This window comes from Botryllus schlosseri, chromosome 1, assembly GCF_051294905.1.
Source record: "Botryllus schlosseri isolate E-star chromosome 1, Bs_hap1, whole genome shotgun sequence".
Classification (NCBI taxonomy): Eukaryota; Metazoa; Chordata; class Ascidiacea; order Stolidobranchia; family Styelidae; genus Botryllus; species Botryllus schlosseri.
The window spans coordinates 37,738,362-37,757,686 of NC_137236.1; the positions used below are offsets into that span (position 1 = coordinate 37,738,362).

Here is a 19,325-nt window from a genome sequence, read left to right on the forward strand (position 1 = left end):
ACATCGTATACTTCCAACCAGAGTCAAGCAGTAACGGAATGCGTCTACTGTTTAGGATTGCGAAAGAAGATACTTTAACTACGATTTTATACTACATCCCATTCTAATTCAATAATTTTCAGCATTTTCTGAAATCGCTACTCCTTCTTGTACCGGAGTATAAATTGATAGTCGATTCCGATTCAAGTGCTCCAATCATTGTGCCTATCCCGCATTGTGACTTGTTTGTGGCGAGAGTGAGAAAAGATACAGTTGGTATATTAATTTACGGATTCGGGTATGGTATTATTTGTGAGCTATTCTTCAGATGGTACTCTCCAGGGTTGAATGTAAAACAAAACGCTGTTTTGAAAAACACTTTCTTTACAACATGTTTTAAACAGTGTTTTAAACAGATTTCCTTCTGAAAAAATTGAAATAGCGCTTTTTTTCTAATCTATAACTATGCCATAATTGTGTATATACTTTCGGTAGACATGTGGTAAAAGCCTATACTGACGATTTGCACCCAACATAGCCGACGTATATGATATGGAATGGCTGGAACTCTCTAAATCGTCATTGGGTCGACAGTTATAGCAAGTAGGTATAGATGATTGGTACGGAATGGATGATTTAATGACGATGCTCTGATCTGAAAAATGCTTCATAACGATGTAATCCTGGTTTTAAAGATATTTTTGACCTGTTTATGACAGCGGTCGGAAACATTTTTCGATGAAGGAGCCATATTTACCCTATATTTTAATTGTTAATGTCAATTTACTGTGACGTCACAATTGAATATTCGTGACGTCATGGCTAGAAAAAATAGGAAAAAGCATGTTTCAAACAAGGACCATGTTTTAAGCATGCTTGTTTTAAATGGATTTACGTTTTAAATGTAACCTTAGTCCAACCTAAGTGCGGATAACACAGTGTTTCTCGTAGATGACATTCGTGGTGGATTTTCATATCTTTCGAAATTATTATCTCGTATTTGTTATGGCAAATGACTTTTCGTAAGCTTTGTTTATTCAATATAAAATATATCCAATTTTGGCAAGATCTTTCGGTACGTGAGTTGATCAGAAGACAGAAAAAGAAGTTGAAAATGAGTTTTGAGCACATAGATGCGTTCGGTTCGTGAAATTAGTTTGCGGGAGTGTTTGAAAGCATGCTGCGCAGGCTTAGCATGTTGCTATGTTTTGACTTATCAGAGATTCTCAACAACGTCTCCTGCATGCAATGCACGGTGACCAGCATTGCAATCGAACCAGTCTCGGGACTCAATTCTACCCAGACTTCCATTCCTAGCGATTTGACTATACCTCTGGTACGGATCAGAATGGTTTGATTGTTGTTGTTATGTCTCTGGCAGGGAACAACAACTCGGGTGATCCAATCGAGTATTAATTGCAGATATATTCGAATCGAGTAATGAGAGATCATTTTCCAAGTAATAGAATTGTAAGCCACTCGGAACTATGAGGTAATTCATCAACAAGAATTATAGTTTCGACACTTTTTTATACCGTGCAAGCCACTGGGATAGTGTAGCATTTGTAGAATTGAACTGCTGCGCTGGTTCGTTGTAGTTTGTACGAAAAACCTATCGTTATTTGATGGAGCAATATATTTTAGAATAAAACATAGCAACCTGATGACAAATTTGTTTGAAACGAGATCGACCAACGAGGCGACAATCACAAAGCCCAGGGGGCGATACACATTTTATGAGAAGTGTTGCCGAGTGTTGCTCTCATCCTTTCCAATACTAGTCGTTATACTGGTCGTGTTCTATCAATGGATTTTTTCCAGCGTTTACTTATCAACATGAAGTGTGACATCACTTCTTCATTATTCGAGGATGGTAAATCGCAAAATCATCGCTTTGCTAGTGCTCGAATCCAAATAGAGAATCAGTTTTGGTGATTCGAACAACGTAATGATATGATTCTTCAATATTTTAGAGACGGAAATTGGGTTTGCGAAATTTACTTTAAACTTTGTAAAACAGTCGTCAAGAGGTAGCATATCATTCAATACGTGCCACACAAAACTGCAATATTCGTGGTGAATATTGAACGACTTGCGGTGTTGACTCAAAGCACTATATTACAAATTTTAAATAAGTCATACAAATATATCTATCGGCAATATTTACATCGTGGTCGCGTCAAAAGTATATATTTGGACACATCAAGGTCAAAGTCACTCTTCGTGTAATTACGTCATTAGAGTGTCACACGACTGGAAGATCTTGATTCACTCAGATACTCGCTTTTGCCAAGACCTATAAATGAGCGGTGATTTCGTAACATGGCATCGTATCGAATCACAGCGAAGTGAAAGCCAACTCTTCCCATCTTTACAGTTCGGCCCTCGGGGAGAGTCGGATCCTACTCCGAAGCCGGTAGACGATGGTACCGCAACCCCGTGATTTTCAAGGCGTTCATCTTCACGATAAGGTAATTTTAGGGCGCTGCCTTTCTTTGCGTCGTTTTCTCTCACTCCTGTTTGAGAGGTGTCGCATTTCGTGCCGCCGAAGTCGGTACGGGCGGCGGTGAACACCCAGGCTCTTATTTCAACAATCACGTGCTCAAATTGAATTTTGCGTTGCGCATCGCGTAAAATCGACAAAATTGGGCGATTATCTTCATTCGCCTTGGCTTTAACATTAACTCAAGTCACACACGCCTACAGGAGAATCAAATATCATATTAGGAGGATCATGTACAGAAGATTGATTTAAATCGTATATGCTCCGTGCACGTCCTAAAACGAGACGTGCTGTTGAAGTCAAATCAATTGCTTTAAAGTAAAGATAGCAGGTTTTTAAGTGAGTTTAACACTGAGCTTGTTTAGATACGATTTGAGTTGTTGACGAAGTTTAAGGATGTGATATGTATTTGAGTGTATTTCGCGACACAGGCATAGCTGCCACCCACCGCTCAGCTTTTAGCCACGAACGGTATTCTTTTTGTAGAAAAAAGGGAAAATTTTAGTTGTCTTATGCTCCTTCTCATTTGCTCCTTGTCACTTTCGAGAGCATAAAAGTGTTTACATAGTTGTTGCACGAGTCACAGTCGTGAGATCGACTAGCATAACGAGTGCCAGGTTCGATACGTGAGTTGCCTGTAGACTGATGTGTTAGAATTTTCGGTTGGAACCGAATGTTAGTGATGTTTCATTCGTTCATTCTCTATTGGATCCGCCTATCCTAAACAAATGGGGCGAGCTATGCCGGGGTCATTGGTTTACGCAGAGTTTGTTTGTTTGTTTGTTTTATTACAGCATTGGCGCTTATCGCACATATGGTTATTTGCGCCCAGCACATGAATTGCATTAACACAATGGTCTTTTGCGGTCTTGCTTCGTCTTTCTGGTTATTAGCTGCCATCTTTCCAGAGTTCGGCTCTCTCTTCTGGGCTTTTCAAGGCGCTGTATATACAGCGAGATCGGCGATGAGGAGGTTTACGCAGAGTGATTCGCTGTCAATTGGAAATGGAAAATCTCAGTTACGGAGAAGAGATATGGTGCCGACGCACAGCGCTGTCAGTGCGTCGCCTTATATAGTGCGCATGAGCCTGAAAAATGGTAGACATCTCGCTACCGACGCAATATTTGAACTTAATATGAAGAGCAGGTTATCCAAATTATATTTCTCTTAAGGCACACTACGCCAGTGCAAACGGCCTCCTATCTATTTAATTTGTGTGCGATCGCTGTACATCAAACATCCCGGGAACGATGTTGTGCTTGCATAAGAAAACACCCTAAGACTGCTGATCTTCCGTATCTTTATCCTTGCATTCTGAATTCCATAGCTTGTAGATTCGAAATGAAGTTTGCTATTATTTGCTTCGCCATTTTCGTTTACGCGGCCTGCGCTTCTGAAGGTGAGTATTCTGCCTCATGTTTCATTGAACAAAAGCGTCTGATTCTGATTTTCACAGAAAGCGACAACGCACCGATTGCGCACCACGTGAGTCGTTTGACTATTTCGTTACAAAGACGCGAGCATTCACGTCGCCCATTTCTTCGGAAAATCAAATCGAGTGCATATTCCTCGCAGCTACAGACTACAAACCTCTTTTTAGGCAGGGCATGATGGTCTTCAAGGCGACGGATACGTACCCTACGGCACCAATCAGGCCAACCAAGGACCCGTCTACAGACAGCCGCAACCACAACGTCAAGCTTATGTGCCTCAACCTCGGCGTAACGGCCTCTTAGACAATCCCCTCATGCTCATAGTCTTATTAGGTGAGTGTTCTAATTCTAACGTGATTATTGGGGGCAAATCAACTGTAGTCATTATCCATGATATTCCAGAACGTATTTTTGAGAAATTCACTGTATCATGTTTCAGGGCTATTGAATCCGTCCACAACTACAGCCGAAACGACCACCATGGCGGCAACGACCACAGCTACTCCAGTGAGATTTTACGAGCATTTAATCCACCATATGTTCGACTTGCTGGTCTGATCCGACATGAAAAATAATAATTAAACAACAGTGACGGATAACTATATCACATTCGGTCTCATGTAATATGACATTGTATCACCATAGTTTCCTGTATGGTGTGGACACAGCGAGATTGAACGGCTCACTGCATTTGGGTTACGTCATACTTTCCATTTGCCCAAAGGCAACTTTACTGCCATTTTTGACCGGCTTACCGAGTGCTACCAACTATGGTAACACTGTTGATGGGTCATGAACATCAAATAATTTCTGTTATACTACTCTACTGGTACCGTCGGACAATGTCAGTTCGAAAAGAATCATGAATTTAAGTTCTTTCATGAGTAGGCCTATTGGATTTTTTTGTTGGGGGTGGGGGGTTATCGCAGTGGTCGGAAACCTATGACTCGCGAGCCATATATGGCTCCTTTGGGTATAAGATATGGCTATTTGCCAAATATTTATTTTTGTACTGAATTGATCAAAATTTCAGCGACTTGTTGGTAAATTTTCAATACGGCCAGAATAATTTGTATCGTGGCAGTATAAACATGTCTTTGGTAGGTAAAGACGATGTCGTCTTCTGGTTTAGGGACTCGGACCATCTCTTTTCAAAATCCTCAAATTTAAATTACTGTCACGCCGACGGCCAATATCACTCGCGAATTCCATGTACTCGACTCGAAATCTTTAACTGTGCGGTACGTTAATTTAATCAAGGAGTATATACAGGGTTGCCATACCGTCCTTATTTCTAAGATTTGTCCTTATTTTGAAGGGCCACGTCTTAGAAAACTAAACTGTCCTTATTTCTAAGAATTGTCCTTAATTTCGAATTGCGTCCTTAGTTTGTCTTATTTTCGACAACTACAGAACTTCGGTCGTCTTCCTCTGGTATCTGTGTAGCATAATATTCTAAAATTATGCTTTTGCGTCGAGATTCTATGGCATCATAAATGAAAGGAACACCGGTGGCGTACGCACCTCAGGATTTGACTTCGAAGTGGTGAGATAGCTAGGACACTGAGGGCTATAGCAGTTTCTGTTGTATCAAGTTATCGCCGCGGACGTCATTTTAGCAGTACACAGCAGTACCAGGTTTCTGCTCTGTTTAGTCTACGCAGAATAAGCTGTGGAAAAAGTAAATATTGCGTCCTGAAAAAGGGTGAGCTGCAGTCGACACTTGGGTTACCCATCATCGCAACAAAGTTTGCTTCGGCCCGGACCAAATGCTGTTTTGGTCCTTAGCAGGACTGTAACTGCCGCATCCCTAACCCCCCAACTGGGGGGGGGGCGAGCTCGAAGGGGACCCAAAATTATTTCGTGAATTAGCATAAATGATAGCGTATTATTTGAAAATTCATGCAACTTAAAAATTCGCGCAAGCCGTGATTTCAAGTTGCCATATATCTTGATTATTTGGTGCTCTGCCCCCAAGAAAAAACACGCAAGATTTATAGATATGGACATATCGGCGTTGGCCATTACCGCGCCACGACGCACCAAGACAAAGATTTAGGACATAATACATGCAACTCCAAGAAGAATGCCAGAACGATTGGCAGCGCGAAAACCTTGGCATGCCAGAAAAAAACTGCGCTTACGCTCACCGAAAACCTCGTTATATATAGCCTACATTATATAAAACCATATCGGTTGAATTGTCCATAGACGACTAAACAGTGGCACTTATCGCCTGTGTAGGCCTTGTACGCCACGACAATGCATTTAGTACAGTTCAGTATCTTTGCTTTCGGTCTTCTGCTCTTTTCCATGCTCGCGCACTCCCACACATTCATTCTTGCTTTCCTCGCGTTCACTTCGGGTCTCTGCTGCCTTCTTTGGAGCTCGGCTCACTCTGCCTCTGGGATGCAGTGCACTGCGTTAGCAGCGAGATCGGCGATGAGGAGCCCAGATAGACGTCTAAATGACTGGCGCCGAATGTTCCTGCCTTGGCAATTTGAACCTCAGAAGACAAATAGCTTCTCGCAGGAAAAAATTATTTGCCAATGAAGAAATACCAATTTGAAATCGTGTGCGTCTTTTAGTTTAGTACGTTTGGGCGATTCTATATTTTTTGATATAGCAGACAGGAGGTCACGAAACAACTTCATGTAACGAAGTCATATCAACGGGTCCGCCCGCCCGAAGATGCTTAATTATTATTGACGGGCCCTAGAGCTTCCAAGACACCACACTCAGCTTTACCGGTATACCTGATAACGTGAGCAGAGAGGACAAGAAATTGGTAGCAATATTTATGCAATTCCTAATCTTATTGACTGAATTTATCATGAATTATCGAAAATTTTCGCGCCTCGCGCTGGATCACTAAACAGGACACCTACTTTTGTGGCAAAAGCGAACAACGTGATGGGGTGGGGGGTCGGTTTATTACCTTATCGCAGCGCAAGACCCGAGCTATTTTGGGGGGCCTGACGAAGTGCTGTTCCATTCCTGCCAACGGGTATACGCCCGGAGATGTTTAATTATTACTGAGGGGTCCTACCTTTTCAAACACACCTCCCTCAGCTCTGTCAGTAATTGATAGCAATACATATGCAATTTCCGATCATACTGCATGACTGCAATCATGAATTATTGAAATTTTTCGCGCTTCGCGAGTCCAGGCGAGAATAGGTCCCTCACTTAACGGACAACCAATATAGATGACAAGTAACGGCAAATAGCGGACAGGTAAAGGCGGGTCTGGAGGGCGGATTCCCCCAAAAGACCGGTTTATCACCCTATGGGGACCCAAGACCCACGTTTGGGGGGGGGTGGCGTGACGAAGTGCTGTCACGGCCCTGGTCCTGAGTAAAAGTAAACCTAGACCTGAGCTGTCGCCAGATCCACGGATCACTTTATAATAACAAGGAGTTGCTGGACTAGGTTTTTTTCTGGCGAAAAGTATGGAATGCGATATGGCACGGCTCGTATAAATAGAACATATGTATAAAAACGCGTTTAATGCTAATATAACTTTTCGACTGTCCTTATTTTTGGGTCCATGTCGTTGGCAACCCTGAGTATATAGCATATATGGCGACGCCCATATCAAAACGCAGTTTCCAAATACACCTTATCTCCCAGATTCAATGCGTGAAATGAACTGCCGTGGACTTGACATTCACAATGACAAACCCTAATTACAAACAACGCCATAACTATCCACGTTTTGATTGGTAATTAAAGCTCTGTGTAGTAACTGGCGATAAAATGTAGGCGTGTAGCGCGACGTTATGTTACCACCGAATACTTTGAGAATGGAGAAGACGATAAGTATTAAGATTTTCCGAATCAGTGTGACAGTCATATTTGATTAATATCAGTTATATCAATGGTGAGGCCCGTCAGTGCCTTATCTTTTCGTTTCGAGCTTTATTTCCCAACAATAAATGTACCAGGTTTTACAGAGAATATATGGCGCACACGAGGAATTCCGTATAGTGATTTCGAATTAGTGCTACCATAACGTCATGAATTTTAAATTGTGACGTAGCAGTTGATTGGCATGTATGGCTCTCTGGGAGTTGAGATGGAAAAAATAGGGTCAATATGGCTCTTCGGACAAAAAAGTTCCCGACCACTAGTATATCTGAACCAGCAGGAAAATCAATCAATAAATAGATAGTTCGACAACTTGCATCTGCTGTAAATATGTTGCTTTCCTCTTCGTTGACAATTCAATGATCTGTTTTCTTCAGAACCCTTTTGAAGGCTGGACTAAGGTAGGTGAATGTTACTACCTATTGTCCGATACTACCACTACCTGGAACGCTGCCCAAAACGAATGTGCAGGAGCCATAGCCAACGGTAGACTCGCGGTAACCGGTTTCGAAGTGACGCCAACTGAGAGAACGTGAGATGGTATTCTTGGGTAACTTTCGAACTTAATTCCCAGCTTTTCTATGTTATTTTAGGGCTCTGATCGGTGCGGTTAGCGCTACTGGAGTTACTTTCTTTATTGGAACGGATGGCGTGACGACTGGTTGTTCTCCAGGCCCCTGCATTCTTGGCAGCGAAGCGTTTATAGATCCGTCAGATGGAACCTCCGTGACAACAGGAGACCCGGCTTTCAATACTGAGCTCGCTGATAGTGTGACTGGTGACGGCGCAGTGTGTGGGCGCGTTGATGCCGCCGAAGATGACACCCTGGTATATGAAGACTGCGACACCACAGCCCGTCGCTACATGTGCGAAGTTTGCATGGGATAACCAACCACGAAACGTAGAAGACTACAGATGACTACAAGACATGAACCATCCCACCCTGACCAAGCGATGCGATGCCATATTTATCCCCGCCATGCAGTAAGTCCCCTGATGCGCCCATTTTGATGGACTACAAGAAATGGCAGATTTTCTAAATATGGTCCCGAATTCGCTATTATATATTCACGATTCTGAGACAAATATAAAAACTTGACCGCCACGAATCGGGTACGATGACCCAGGCATACCGGGTTTACCGGATACGATTTCATGAAATATTTCACCTATGCTTTTTCAGAGTTCCATTATTGCACTTGGGAGGTAACCGGATCCTGATCCTCATTTTGACGATGGAGCTTTAATGCTCTCAAAAAACCCGTATCCGGTTACCTGTACGCCATTCTTCGTCAATGATGATCGATGTTGTCGCCATTGGTAGTTGGAAATCAGTGACGAGTGACGTCGTACGGCGTTTCTCTTGAATAACATTCGTGATGAATTTTCTTATCTTTCGAAATTAATGATTCATATTTTTGATGACAAAGCACTTTTCGAAAGAGTTGTTTATTCATTATCGAAATATAGCCAATGTTACAAATATATTTCAGTGCGTGAGCTGATCAGAGACCAGGATAATATGTCGTAGAAGTTGAATTTAGCAAGAATGTTTGAAAGCATACTACACTACGTGTTTGAATTCATTAGAGAATACGCAACAACAGCTGCTTGATGCAGAACACTGTCGCCAGCAATGCGATTGGACCGGCATTCTGTAATTTAGAAAGATTAGACCACTTATTCAGTATAGAATACGGGACTCAAGATTCTGGAATGACTTATGACTCAAGTCCACCCAGTCTCCCATTGTTAACCATTAGGCTACTTCTGGTGAGGGTTGGAATGAGCCACGATGTTGTGGGTCAGTTCTGAAGTACACTTATACGTTAAAAGCGGGTTCGAATCCCGGTTCTGACCACCTTCTACCTGACGGAGGTTTCACTGGGCTCCTGATCACCGAGCTCAGTAGCGCAGTAGTGCATTGACAATCTTAGACTGAAAGCGAGCCGTGCTACAAGTCGGCAGAAAATACCACGACGGGGACGGATGGGAGCAAGAGAGACTGACATCTGAGTATTAGAAAGAATGAAAGTCGTCCTCATGATCACGGCAGCAAACACATATGAGAAGATAGATATAATGGATTATATATACTTACTTACTAGACTGTAGGGTTGCCTTACGTCCGGAATTTGAGTGTTTAAACTTGTGTCCGAAAGGAATTGTTGAAATATGTCTTACCGTCCGGAATTTTGACGTCGGCTCGTAATTTTTTCGTAAATCAATATATTAACATTATTTTTGGGAATATATATGCTACAGAATACTTTTCGTCGCGCTGCGCGCGATTTACTATCACATTTATTGTTTTTTTTTTATGTGGGGACTACCACCCTAGCAAAAACTGCAATAGGATATAAATATCGTTCATGTCCTGAAATAAGCCTAATTGTAATCGCAATTATAGGAGAACTGTATATTCCTAGAGATATTTAAGGATGTTTAGATGCTTTATTCAAATATAGTGGCTCAAAACGTGGGGGTGGTTTGCCATTATTCTGGGGTTCGCGAAGATGTTGAACGTAATGAGTTTCCCAAATAGCCCGTGAGTAAATTTGGGCAAAAGAGCCGATTTCTTTTCTTAAGCAACTCGTCAAATTTTGATCTGGGCCGCGGAACATTTTTAAATTGGAGATGGAGTCGCGACCATAAAAGGTTGGAAACCACTGGATGTGGGGTATAAATATAAAGCTCCATGGTGCGCACCGGCATAAGGCTGACTAACAATCTGATCGGTGTAACATGAACATGACTTAACCATGTACAATTACGCGACAAATTAAATCTTTTCTAAATATGTCGCACTAGTAATTGTTGGTAATTTACTGATCTGTCTTCTTCAGAACCCGTGTGAAGGCTAGACTAAGGTGGATGATTGCTGCTATCTATTGCCCTATACTACCGCGACAAGGGTAGCTGTCTAAAACGAATGCGCAGGAGAAATAGACAAAGGGAGACTCGCAGTGGAGGGTTTTAGCAAGGCGTTGACTGCTAGACAGTGAGATTGTTTTCGTTCGAAGTTTTCTTGACCTTGATTCACACCGCATTGCTTATACATTGCAAAGGTCCGGTCAACAACTTGGCCGCCAATGGAATGACTTTCTGGCTCGGTGCGAAGGGAGAGGCAGATGATGGCACATTTGGTGTCGTCAGTACTTTATTTACTGCTCCGTTGTCAGCAGTCAACCCGCAGGCAGGTGTCTTCACCTCCCTTGTGTAGCTATTCGATGGGGCGCCACCTGCCGACGGTGACGAATTGTGCGTACGCGTCGACTCCGACAACGATAACCTCGTTGTATTCAGGCCGTGTGCGGACGATGCTCGCTGTTACATGCGCGAAGTTTGTCCATTATGAACATCGTCACCGCCACGAACCAGATCCGATTACTGTCTTTGTGACTGAAATCAAAGAATTCTTGCTCTGCAGGATCGCAACCACACGCAATATTCCAACAAAATCCGACAATGTCATAACATCTTTTTTAAGAAATCCCACCTCCTCAATTCAAGTGAATTTTATGTGAATGAAGTTTCCTTAGACCACAACGCGTTCACACGTCCGTTTTGTCGATTGTAAATTATTGCAGAATTTCCGAGCAGAGTCAAAATTTTTCATATTCTCAAAATTCAGATCCGGTTGCACGTCCCGCCCAAATATGGGCAGCACCGTTCCTCGTTATGTATGATCGATATTGATGCCGTTGTGTATTTTGAAATCTGAGAGGTGTGCCGTGGAACGGTGTTCCTGTCAAATAACATTCGTGATGAATCTCCGTATCTTTCGAAATTAATGATTCATATTTTGATGACAAAGCACCTTTCGAAATCGTTGTTTATTCATTATGAAATATATACAATGCTGCGGAAATGTTTCAATGCGTGACTTGGTCAGGAAAAAACGTAATAGAAATTGAATGTTGTGGTGATTGAATAGATGCCTTCCATTCGGGAAATTATTTTGCGGGAATATCACAAAGTTTAGTCCGCAGGTTTCGATTTTTTATGTATGAGTCACACCCGAAGTTCAATAATGAGGTGTTTCGAATTTGCCGTGGTTTATTCTAAGATCGATGGAAAACGTTGTTTTGCCTGTGATGAGAATGACAGAATTTATTTACAATAATTTTGTCACTTTGTTGATAATAAACAAATTAACTTTCGTTGCCTGTCCGAACATTTTGTTTGACAAAACTTTGTTCATGTTTTGGTAAAAGTGTATTGAAATCTCTACTTGATTATTGCTAAAAATCAGGGTTGTAACCAAGTCACATGGTTCCGAGTCACGAGTCAATCATACTTTTGTGGTTTTGACTCGAGTCGAGTCGAGTCATTTTCAATTCATCACAGACTCGAGTCCGAGTCCAAGTCACCGTATAAAGGGTCAAGTCCGAGTCAAGGTGTTATGACTCGAGTCGAGTCCAAGTCACAGTATTGAAGTCATGTTCAACTCATGTTTTCAATCCTGCTTGGGTGATATCGAATTCCTTGTTTGCGAAACATGCTCATTTTGTCCCTATCAGAGTCTTGGCACGTGTTTATTTAGGCAGATAACGGACAGGTCCTGGCCTCATTTACCGATGCTAAATATAACTTTACTTATCTTAGAACTTAAAATCAAATATGTCTCTTGTCAGTCTGATGCATCACCAATACAAGCATTCAGTTTTTATTATGAGCACATCGACGATAGCTCACGAATAGCTGATAGAGAACCAAAGAATTCACGTCTACATACTATCTGATAGAGAACCAACAAATTCACGTCAAGATACTAGTTGATAGAGAATCAATAGATGCATGTTTATGTAGAGGTATTTACAACAGGCCAGCATGTTGTAAAAGCGTGCATGCAACTATGTGCATTGTGCAGTGACAACAGAACAGATACCTTTTGATTATACTAAAGGTTTTCCCAATTGCATTACAGACTACATCGCAGTTACAGCACTGGATAAATAATTGTATGATGGGGCTGTTCAAAAACATTTTTTCAAATTTTCCGGCTACTTCTTAAAATTGCTAGATTGCCTAAGAAATCAAATTTGGCTCAATTCCAACCAGTAGAAAGCAATGCTATGAAAGAAAATTTTAGACTAATTACAAATAGAGATTTTAGAATTTTACCGGCTATCTCATGATATTGTTACATTGTGTAAAAATATGATTCATAGCAAATTTGACTCAATTCCAACTAGAAAAAGTGAAGTTATCAGAGTAAAATGTTTTGGATATAAAAAAATAGTCGGCTTACTACTATGTAATTATATTATATGAAAGAATTTCTCACTAAAATACTCCATTTATTTTCAAATCCAAAATATTCTCCTCTCACATCATTGATTCCACTTTTTTCAAATTAAGCCAGATTCAGTGTTCCTTTTATGCAACATAACAATTTTATCAAGTAACCACCCAGTAAAATAAAAAAGAAGTTATTTTAGAACAGCCATATTGTATTAACATCACACAGCATTAGCCATTCATTATTATACTCACGTGCACAATGCACATACCTAACAAAACGTCAAATGGACGAGGGGCATTGTGTGTTTTCACAGAAGCAGATCAAATCAATGAGTTACACCTCAAAAATATTAATGTGGAAAGGAGATCCTCAGATATGTTAAAGCGGCATGGCCGTAGAATGAATCCACATCTACTGAATACACGTTCCACTAGTGCACTAGATGCAGGAATTGACAAGCATTTTTGAACCACACTGAAGAGCATTGAATACTCATTCTTTCTAGTCGCCCAAAAATGCAAAGAATCATCGCCTTCAAATCTACATATGAGCTTATCAGTCTCTTAACCATCTGAGTCATTTCATTGGCTCTAATTGAACTTTGCTTCAATTGTTTGCTTGTATCATTGAAAAGTCTTGAGTACTTTAATTGCGAAGGATCTATTACCTCTTAATCACTGGACGATTTTGTACAATGCATTATTGCTACTGTGTATCATTTTCTGTTGTTTTTACGGTGGCATATCTGATATCAGACAAGTGCAACGAAAGCAGTGGTGACAAATAGCGATGTCGGCAGAATTCGTCGGATGCGTTGATCTATAGCCATTACGATTCGCAAGAAAATGACTCGAGTCAAGTCGAGTCATAAAAAAATCGTGACTCGACTCTGACTCGAGTCATTACAACCCTGCTAAAAATACTATATTTTTTGTCGAAGCAATAGTTCCGAGGCAGTCGCGACATTGTGTTCTGTCATTGCAATCAGAAACCTCGATTGATATTACAATAAATGAGCGGAATGTAATTAATGACACTGTAAGGTTATTCGAGAGCAATAAACCTCCAATAATTCACACAACATTGTGGTTTGAGGCTCGATGATTGATTGCTTCTAGTTTATTGTCACGTCAAATCAAATCAAGGCCTATTAGTTTTTATCAGCCAGTTCGAAATCGATAACACGCTGCTGCTGATATGTTATGGTGGAAACTGATGGGATTATCGATTCAGGTAATGTTTTTGTGATCTTCTGTCTGTTAAAGTTATTCGCTGTAAATTTTAGACACTACCATGTGTTGTTCAGAAATATCAACCCAGCGGTAGGCCGAAGAATATGACCTGGTCGACCACAAGTTTGTGACATCTGCCACAGGAATAACAATGTGACTCATGTACTTAAATTTTTAAACATTACTTCGATCTCGGCTATTGATAGCGAGCAAAGTGCGTTTGCTCATTTTCCACGCCTTTAGCGTCATCTTCCATCACTGTGAACCGAAGATTGCACGTTTCGATGGCTTCTGTTTAGTTGCCACAAGCCTCCATAGCCGGCCCAAGAGTCAAACAAGCGTGCGGCTTCTTCTCTAATTAGAAATAGAAAGGCGATAAATATCTTAACACCGAAAGAGTCAATTCTTCGCATCCGGATAGACTGCGACGAAACGATGACATTGACCACATATCTTACTGAATGACAAAGGCATTTTTACAGTAGCTTTGTTCAATGCCACATGGTCTCAATTCATTTAAAAAAATGCCAACTCTCGCTTTAGCTATAGTGAACAATTTAATGATTTCTAAATCCACAACACTAAACAGTTGCGGTTATCAGTCCTAAACAAATACGCAGTTTACTGAAATATGAATGTGACTGGTTTTGCTGACGGATTGTTGACCCACAAAGACAACATATTTTATTCTGAAACAAACGGTATTTGATCCAACGTTCCGCTTGGGTCAGACCTGTGGCGTAAACTGGTTTCCGAAAGACCAACAACAATTCACACATCCCTTTTTAGCGGACGCGTTCAGTTCTTGAGTTGACCTGGTTCAAATGGCCAATGACCACGGTAGTCGACAAACGCCATCTATATCACAAACAGCAACAACAGGTCTTGAGTTGGTGTTTTCGCATAAAGGAATTATGATTCTACAACCAACTGATCTTTACCAAAGAGAAATGTTTAGCTACTTTGCTGAAAGTCCAAAAGGTGGTGTTTCCGCGTTGTAAGGGGTGACAGTTACCGACCATACATGGGGGAATATTGACTGTCCCGCGAATATGGTGGAATCCATACGAACCTTTCAACACCAACTTCTCCACATATTTCGGTATGTATTATTGTGTTAGCGAATGGGCTAATTCCTCAATTTTACAACCATTTCCACAGCTTTTGGAATTACATGACACTTCAATTTTTGAATCAATGTTGGTTCATAAGGCAGTGTTCTGGATTCGAATGAAACATTTTGTGACATATTTGACATAAATATTATTTTTGAAACGATATGCCTTATCTTATGCTAGAAATACCATACTTCGACCTTATCTGTTGTGGCCGCTTTTAATATGAGATGCTCTCGGGATGTATTAAGACGACGCAGCCAAAGATAGCATCGTACGCTCGGCACTCAGACATAAAAAATATAAACTTTTGGTTGCAGGGTTATTTTACCTTCATTTCCGTTCATTGACTTAGGTACAGCAGTAGTACTAGTTTCATAGATGCTTCGTTGGTCACACCATTGATACGGACGAGAACGCGAGTAGTGGCAGATTGGACACCCGATATGCGAAACAAAGGGCTTCGATATAATATTTTGATTTTACGTGCCATGAAGCTTGGCATAAATTCGTGAGTGCTTAAATGCGAATAATGATTCGAGTAGAGTTGTGACTGCGAGAGCCGAATTTTAGGACAGAAGTTTTAACCTCCCCCCCCCCCCCTCCTTCAATCAGGAATTACCTGATCAAGTACTAGAATTATATTGGTTATGCTTCATTTATCAACGTTGAAGCCTCGAAACAGGAATTAGTTTTCCGAGACAGCAGTATGCACTGGTATTCAAAATATGGAGTACTCGCGAAGCTCCGCACGTTATCGCAAATGACATTTCTGTGAAGTCGTTATCAGCTCGCAGCATTTTCAATTTTGTTGGAGAAGGAATATGAAGGGGTCATAGCAAACGGCAGACTCGCGGTAACCGGTTTCAACTCACCGGTAACCGAGAGAATGTGAGACGGTATTCTTCAGTATTTCTGAAGATTGATACTTTTCGCTTTTCTGCAATGTTTCAGAGATCTGATGAGCGCGGTTGGCGCTATGGAGTTACTTTCTTTATTGGAGTGGACGGGGCGGTAGCTGCTTGCGCTGGTTGTGCTCTCGTCAACCAGGCGTTCATCGCTCCGTTGGATGGAACTGACGTGAAAGTAGGCGATCCCTCTTTCACTACTGAGGTAGTTGACAGTGTGGACGTGAACGGGCCGGTGTGTGGCCGCGTCGATGCCGCCGACGAAGAACACCTGCTATTCGAAGACTGCGACACGACGGTTCGCCGCTACATGAGCGAAGTTTGCATGTGAAAACCATCAACCACGGATGGCATAAAGCGACCAAGTACTACCGGGCATTACCGCTTATGATTCCAGGAACTCTATAGCACCAATCAATGTGTTAAAACCTTTCCAATATTCGAGTTGCGATGGATCCTGTTTTTGACGATGTTCCAGTGCTGTCAACCTCCAGATCTGGTTATATGTCGCGCGAAGAATGCTTTTGTCTCATGGGATTTCTCATTCAAGTCGAAATGTAGAGAGACACTTTGTACCGGACCACGTTTACCGGACCACGAACTGAGATATCAATTTCGCCTTCTGACACATGACACCTTTTTTGTCACCAGTCCTTGTATAGCCTATTATCATCTTCTACTTTTCATTCAGTGTTCTTGCCTCCTTTCTGCATCAACTAGGCCAGGTGGGTGTCTGATTTCGAGGACGAGTCCAAGTCGTTTCGACGCCTTTCTATCTATCATTGTATCGTAGTCTTGTGGTGTATTGACATGATGGAATTGTAGCAATAAGTTGGTTTGAATTAAAACTATTCTCAATATCTGGATTCGAGCGCGTTGTTTATTCATTACGAAAATATATACAACGCTGCAAGTAGGCCTATTTTCCAGTGCGTTAGTTGATAAGAAGCCGTGAGAAGACGTAGTAGAAGTTGAATTTGAATTTTATGGTGAAGTGGCTTCGATGTGATTCGGGATATTAATGCACGGTTTGAAACCATACTGCACAGTAGAGCACATTTGAATAATTTGGGATTTACATTGGTTAAGTCTTCAGAATCATGAAATTACAATTGTTTCTACTGCAATAATTTCGCTTCTAGTGGTCGGAATTCAGCCGAATTTGGGATGAATCATCTTTACCAACAGCTCAGCAATTTAATGGGGTGGACACAAAAATTTGAAGTTTTCGTAACAACAGCTCCTGTGTGCAGTACACGGACGCCAATATTGCAATCAAAGGATATCACCGGAACATATTCATTATGACATGTCGTAATTCAGTAAACGTATACAAACCAACTAGCATTATCTGAAGAATACATCGAATTCCAAATAAACAACCGATATGACTTAGTGCTTGACACAAAAACTTGATAAGGAATGACACGCCACAATTTGAAATCATGTGTGTCTTTTAGTTTAGTAAGTTTGGGCTATTTCAATATCTTTTGACATAGCAAAGGAGCTCACGAAATAGCATCGTTTAGCGGGATAGCGTAGTGCAGGGGTGGGCAACATACGGCCCGCGGTGAACCGGTGAATCTGATCACATGGGATGAGAAATAATATGTAGAACTACTAATTTTAAAGACGAAATCCATGAATGAATCCGAAAAAATGTTCGCGCAGGGCGCGAAGGGAGTTTGTCTGGCCCGCGGACAGTTTTTCGTCTTACATGATAATGTGGCCCTCCGGCCCCAATCTTCCGAGATTCCCCACTACTTGCCCACATACATTTTAGTGATTGTATGTTTTTATACATATGTAGGGGAGATGTGGTACCGATGGATCAAAAATTGGAAAATGATCGCTGGCCCCAAAACGTTCAGCCGAAAACAGCAGATCCTTTGCTGGCTCAGCACTTTGATACAAGCTCTACCTATCGCGCACATATTCATGAATATCCGTCTTTTCAAAAAATATTTATGGACGTTTAAAATTTGTTGCTCGAACGTGTCATCGGTCCCCACCCGGTGGTTCCAATGGCACACGACCCGGGGACCTATGACACATATACCCTAAAAAACTCAGATGTGACAACTTTTCCTGCTCAGTATTAAAATCTGAGCTACAGCAAGCCAAAGAAGAATTTTCGGTCACAACCGTCAAAAAATAAATTCAATATTGACTCAAATGTTGTCATAAAATCACGTTTCGATTTAGGCTCGGACTTATAAATTTGAGGGTACATACATATTGCCCGAAAATCGACAGTGTGACTTCCAAATACCTCGTTATAGCGATAAAACATCATATGCAATTATTACGTAAAGATTTTCTGTACGTAGTCATGTTTCATTTGTTTCATGATTAGTATACTTGATTATTTTGCTTGATTTGGCTATTGTATCATCGGTCCCCACCCTACTAATTTTGTACATGAATCGAAAAATATTCCACTCAAGGAAAGTACTGAAAAAAATAGTAGGTTCCATTATATAGCCTGATACAAGCCCTAGTCTTCACAATAAAAATGATTGCTGGTTTGTTCGTGTTGAAGGTTACAAAGAAAAATGTAAATGTCGATCTAAATTTAGTTTACACCCCCCAAAACAAAAAACATCTGTGAGAGACCCCATAGTTCGCGCACATCAAATTTGTTTGTATGTGAGGAAAGATGTTGCCAGCATGCAATTGTAGACAAGTTCACGGAGTGTAATCAAGGAATTATCATAGAGAATTTTCAAAGTATTATCGGTCCCAGTGATCCATCGGTACCACATCTCCCCTATGTACGTACACTTGTACAGCGAGCGAGGGTGGAGCTTACGCGCAAGTTCGTCGAAGCGAGAAGACTTGCATCATTGGCATTTACGATGTACTCAACCCTAATGTCATTTGCGATAATAATGGTGTTTGTCGACGACAATGGTCATTTACACCAGGCCGATATTTCTTATTTTTGATTCCGTAACCGCGCCGACTTGTAGCACGGCGCACACTTCTAGGCTTTTGTAAGACACCGATTATGCCAGGTGTCGCCAACTGAAAACGG

General features: G+C 41.3%; 2 protein-coding genes and 1 long non-coding RNA gene across 4 annotated transcripts in view; all 3 read left to right on the plus strand.

Annotated features, from left to right (window-relative positions):
* Positions 1-9,272, plus strand: part of LOC145436229 (uncharacterized) — an 83,638-nt gene extending 74,366 nt beyond the window's left edge. Inside the window, exons 1-4 of one of the 2 annotated variants that reach the window (XM_080313587.1) lie at positions 4,215-4,248; positions 4,355-4,422; positions 8,163-8,317; positions 8,379-9,272. In XM_080313587.1, the coding sequence (XP_080169713.1) occupies positions 4,230-4,248; positions 4,355-4,422; positions 8,163-8,317; positions 8,379-8,673 (537 nt within the window). In that variant the 5' untranslated portion in view covers positions 4,215-4,229 and the 3' untranslated portion in view covers positions 8,674-9,272. Of the gene's footprint in view, positions 1-4,214; positions 4,249-4,354; positions 4,423-8,162; positions 8,318-8,378 lie in introns of those variants that run through there. The other variant, XM_080313596.1, reaches the window with a different exon arrangement.
* Positions 2,564-4,125, plus strand: LOC145436342 (uncharacterized). The gene is made up of 3 exons (XR_013914273.1): positions 2,564-3,237; positions 3,455-3,881; positions 3,939-4,125. It is a non-coding gene; the product is annotated as an uncharacterized LOC145436342 (long non-coding RNA).
* Positions 9,273-16,325: 7,053 nt separating the features above from the next.
* Positions 16,326-19,325, plus strand: part of LOC145441749 (uncharacterized) — a 113,397-nt gene continuing 110,397 nt past the window's right edge. The window contains exon 1 of the mRNA XM_080319691.1: positions 16,326-16,615. Coding sequence (XP_080175817.1) covers positions 16,326-16,615 — 290 coding nt within the window. The remainder of the gene's footprint in view (positions 16,616-19,325) is intronic.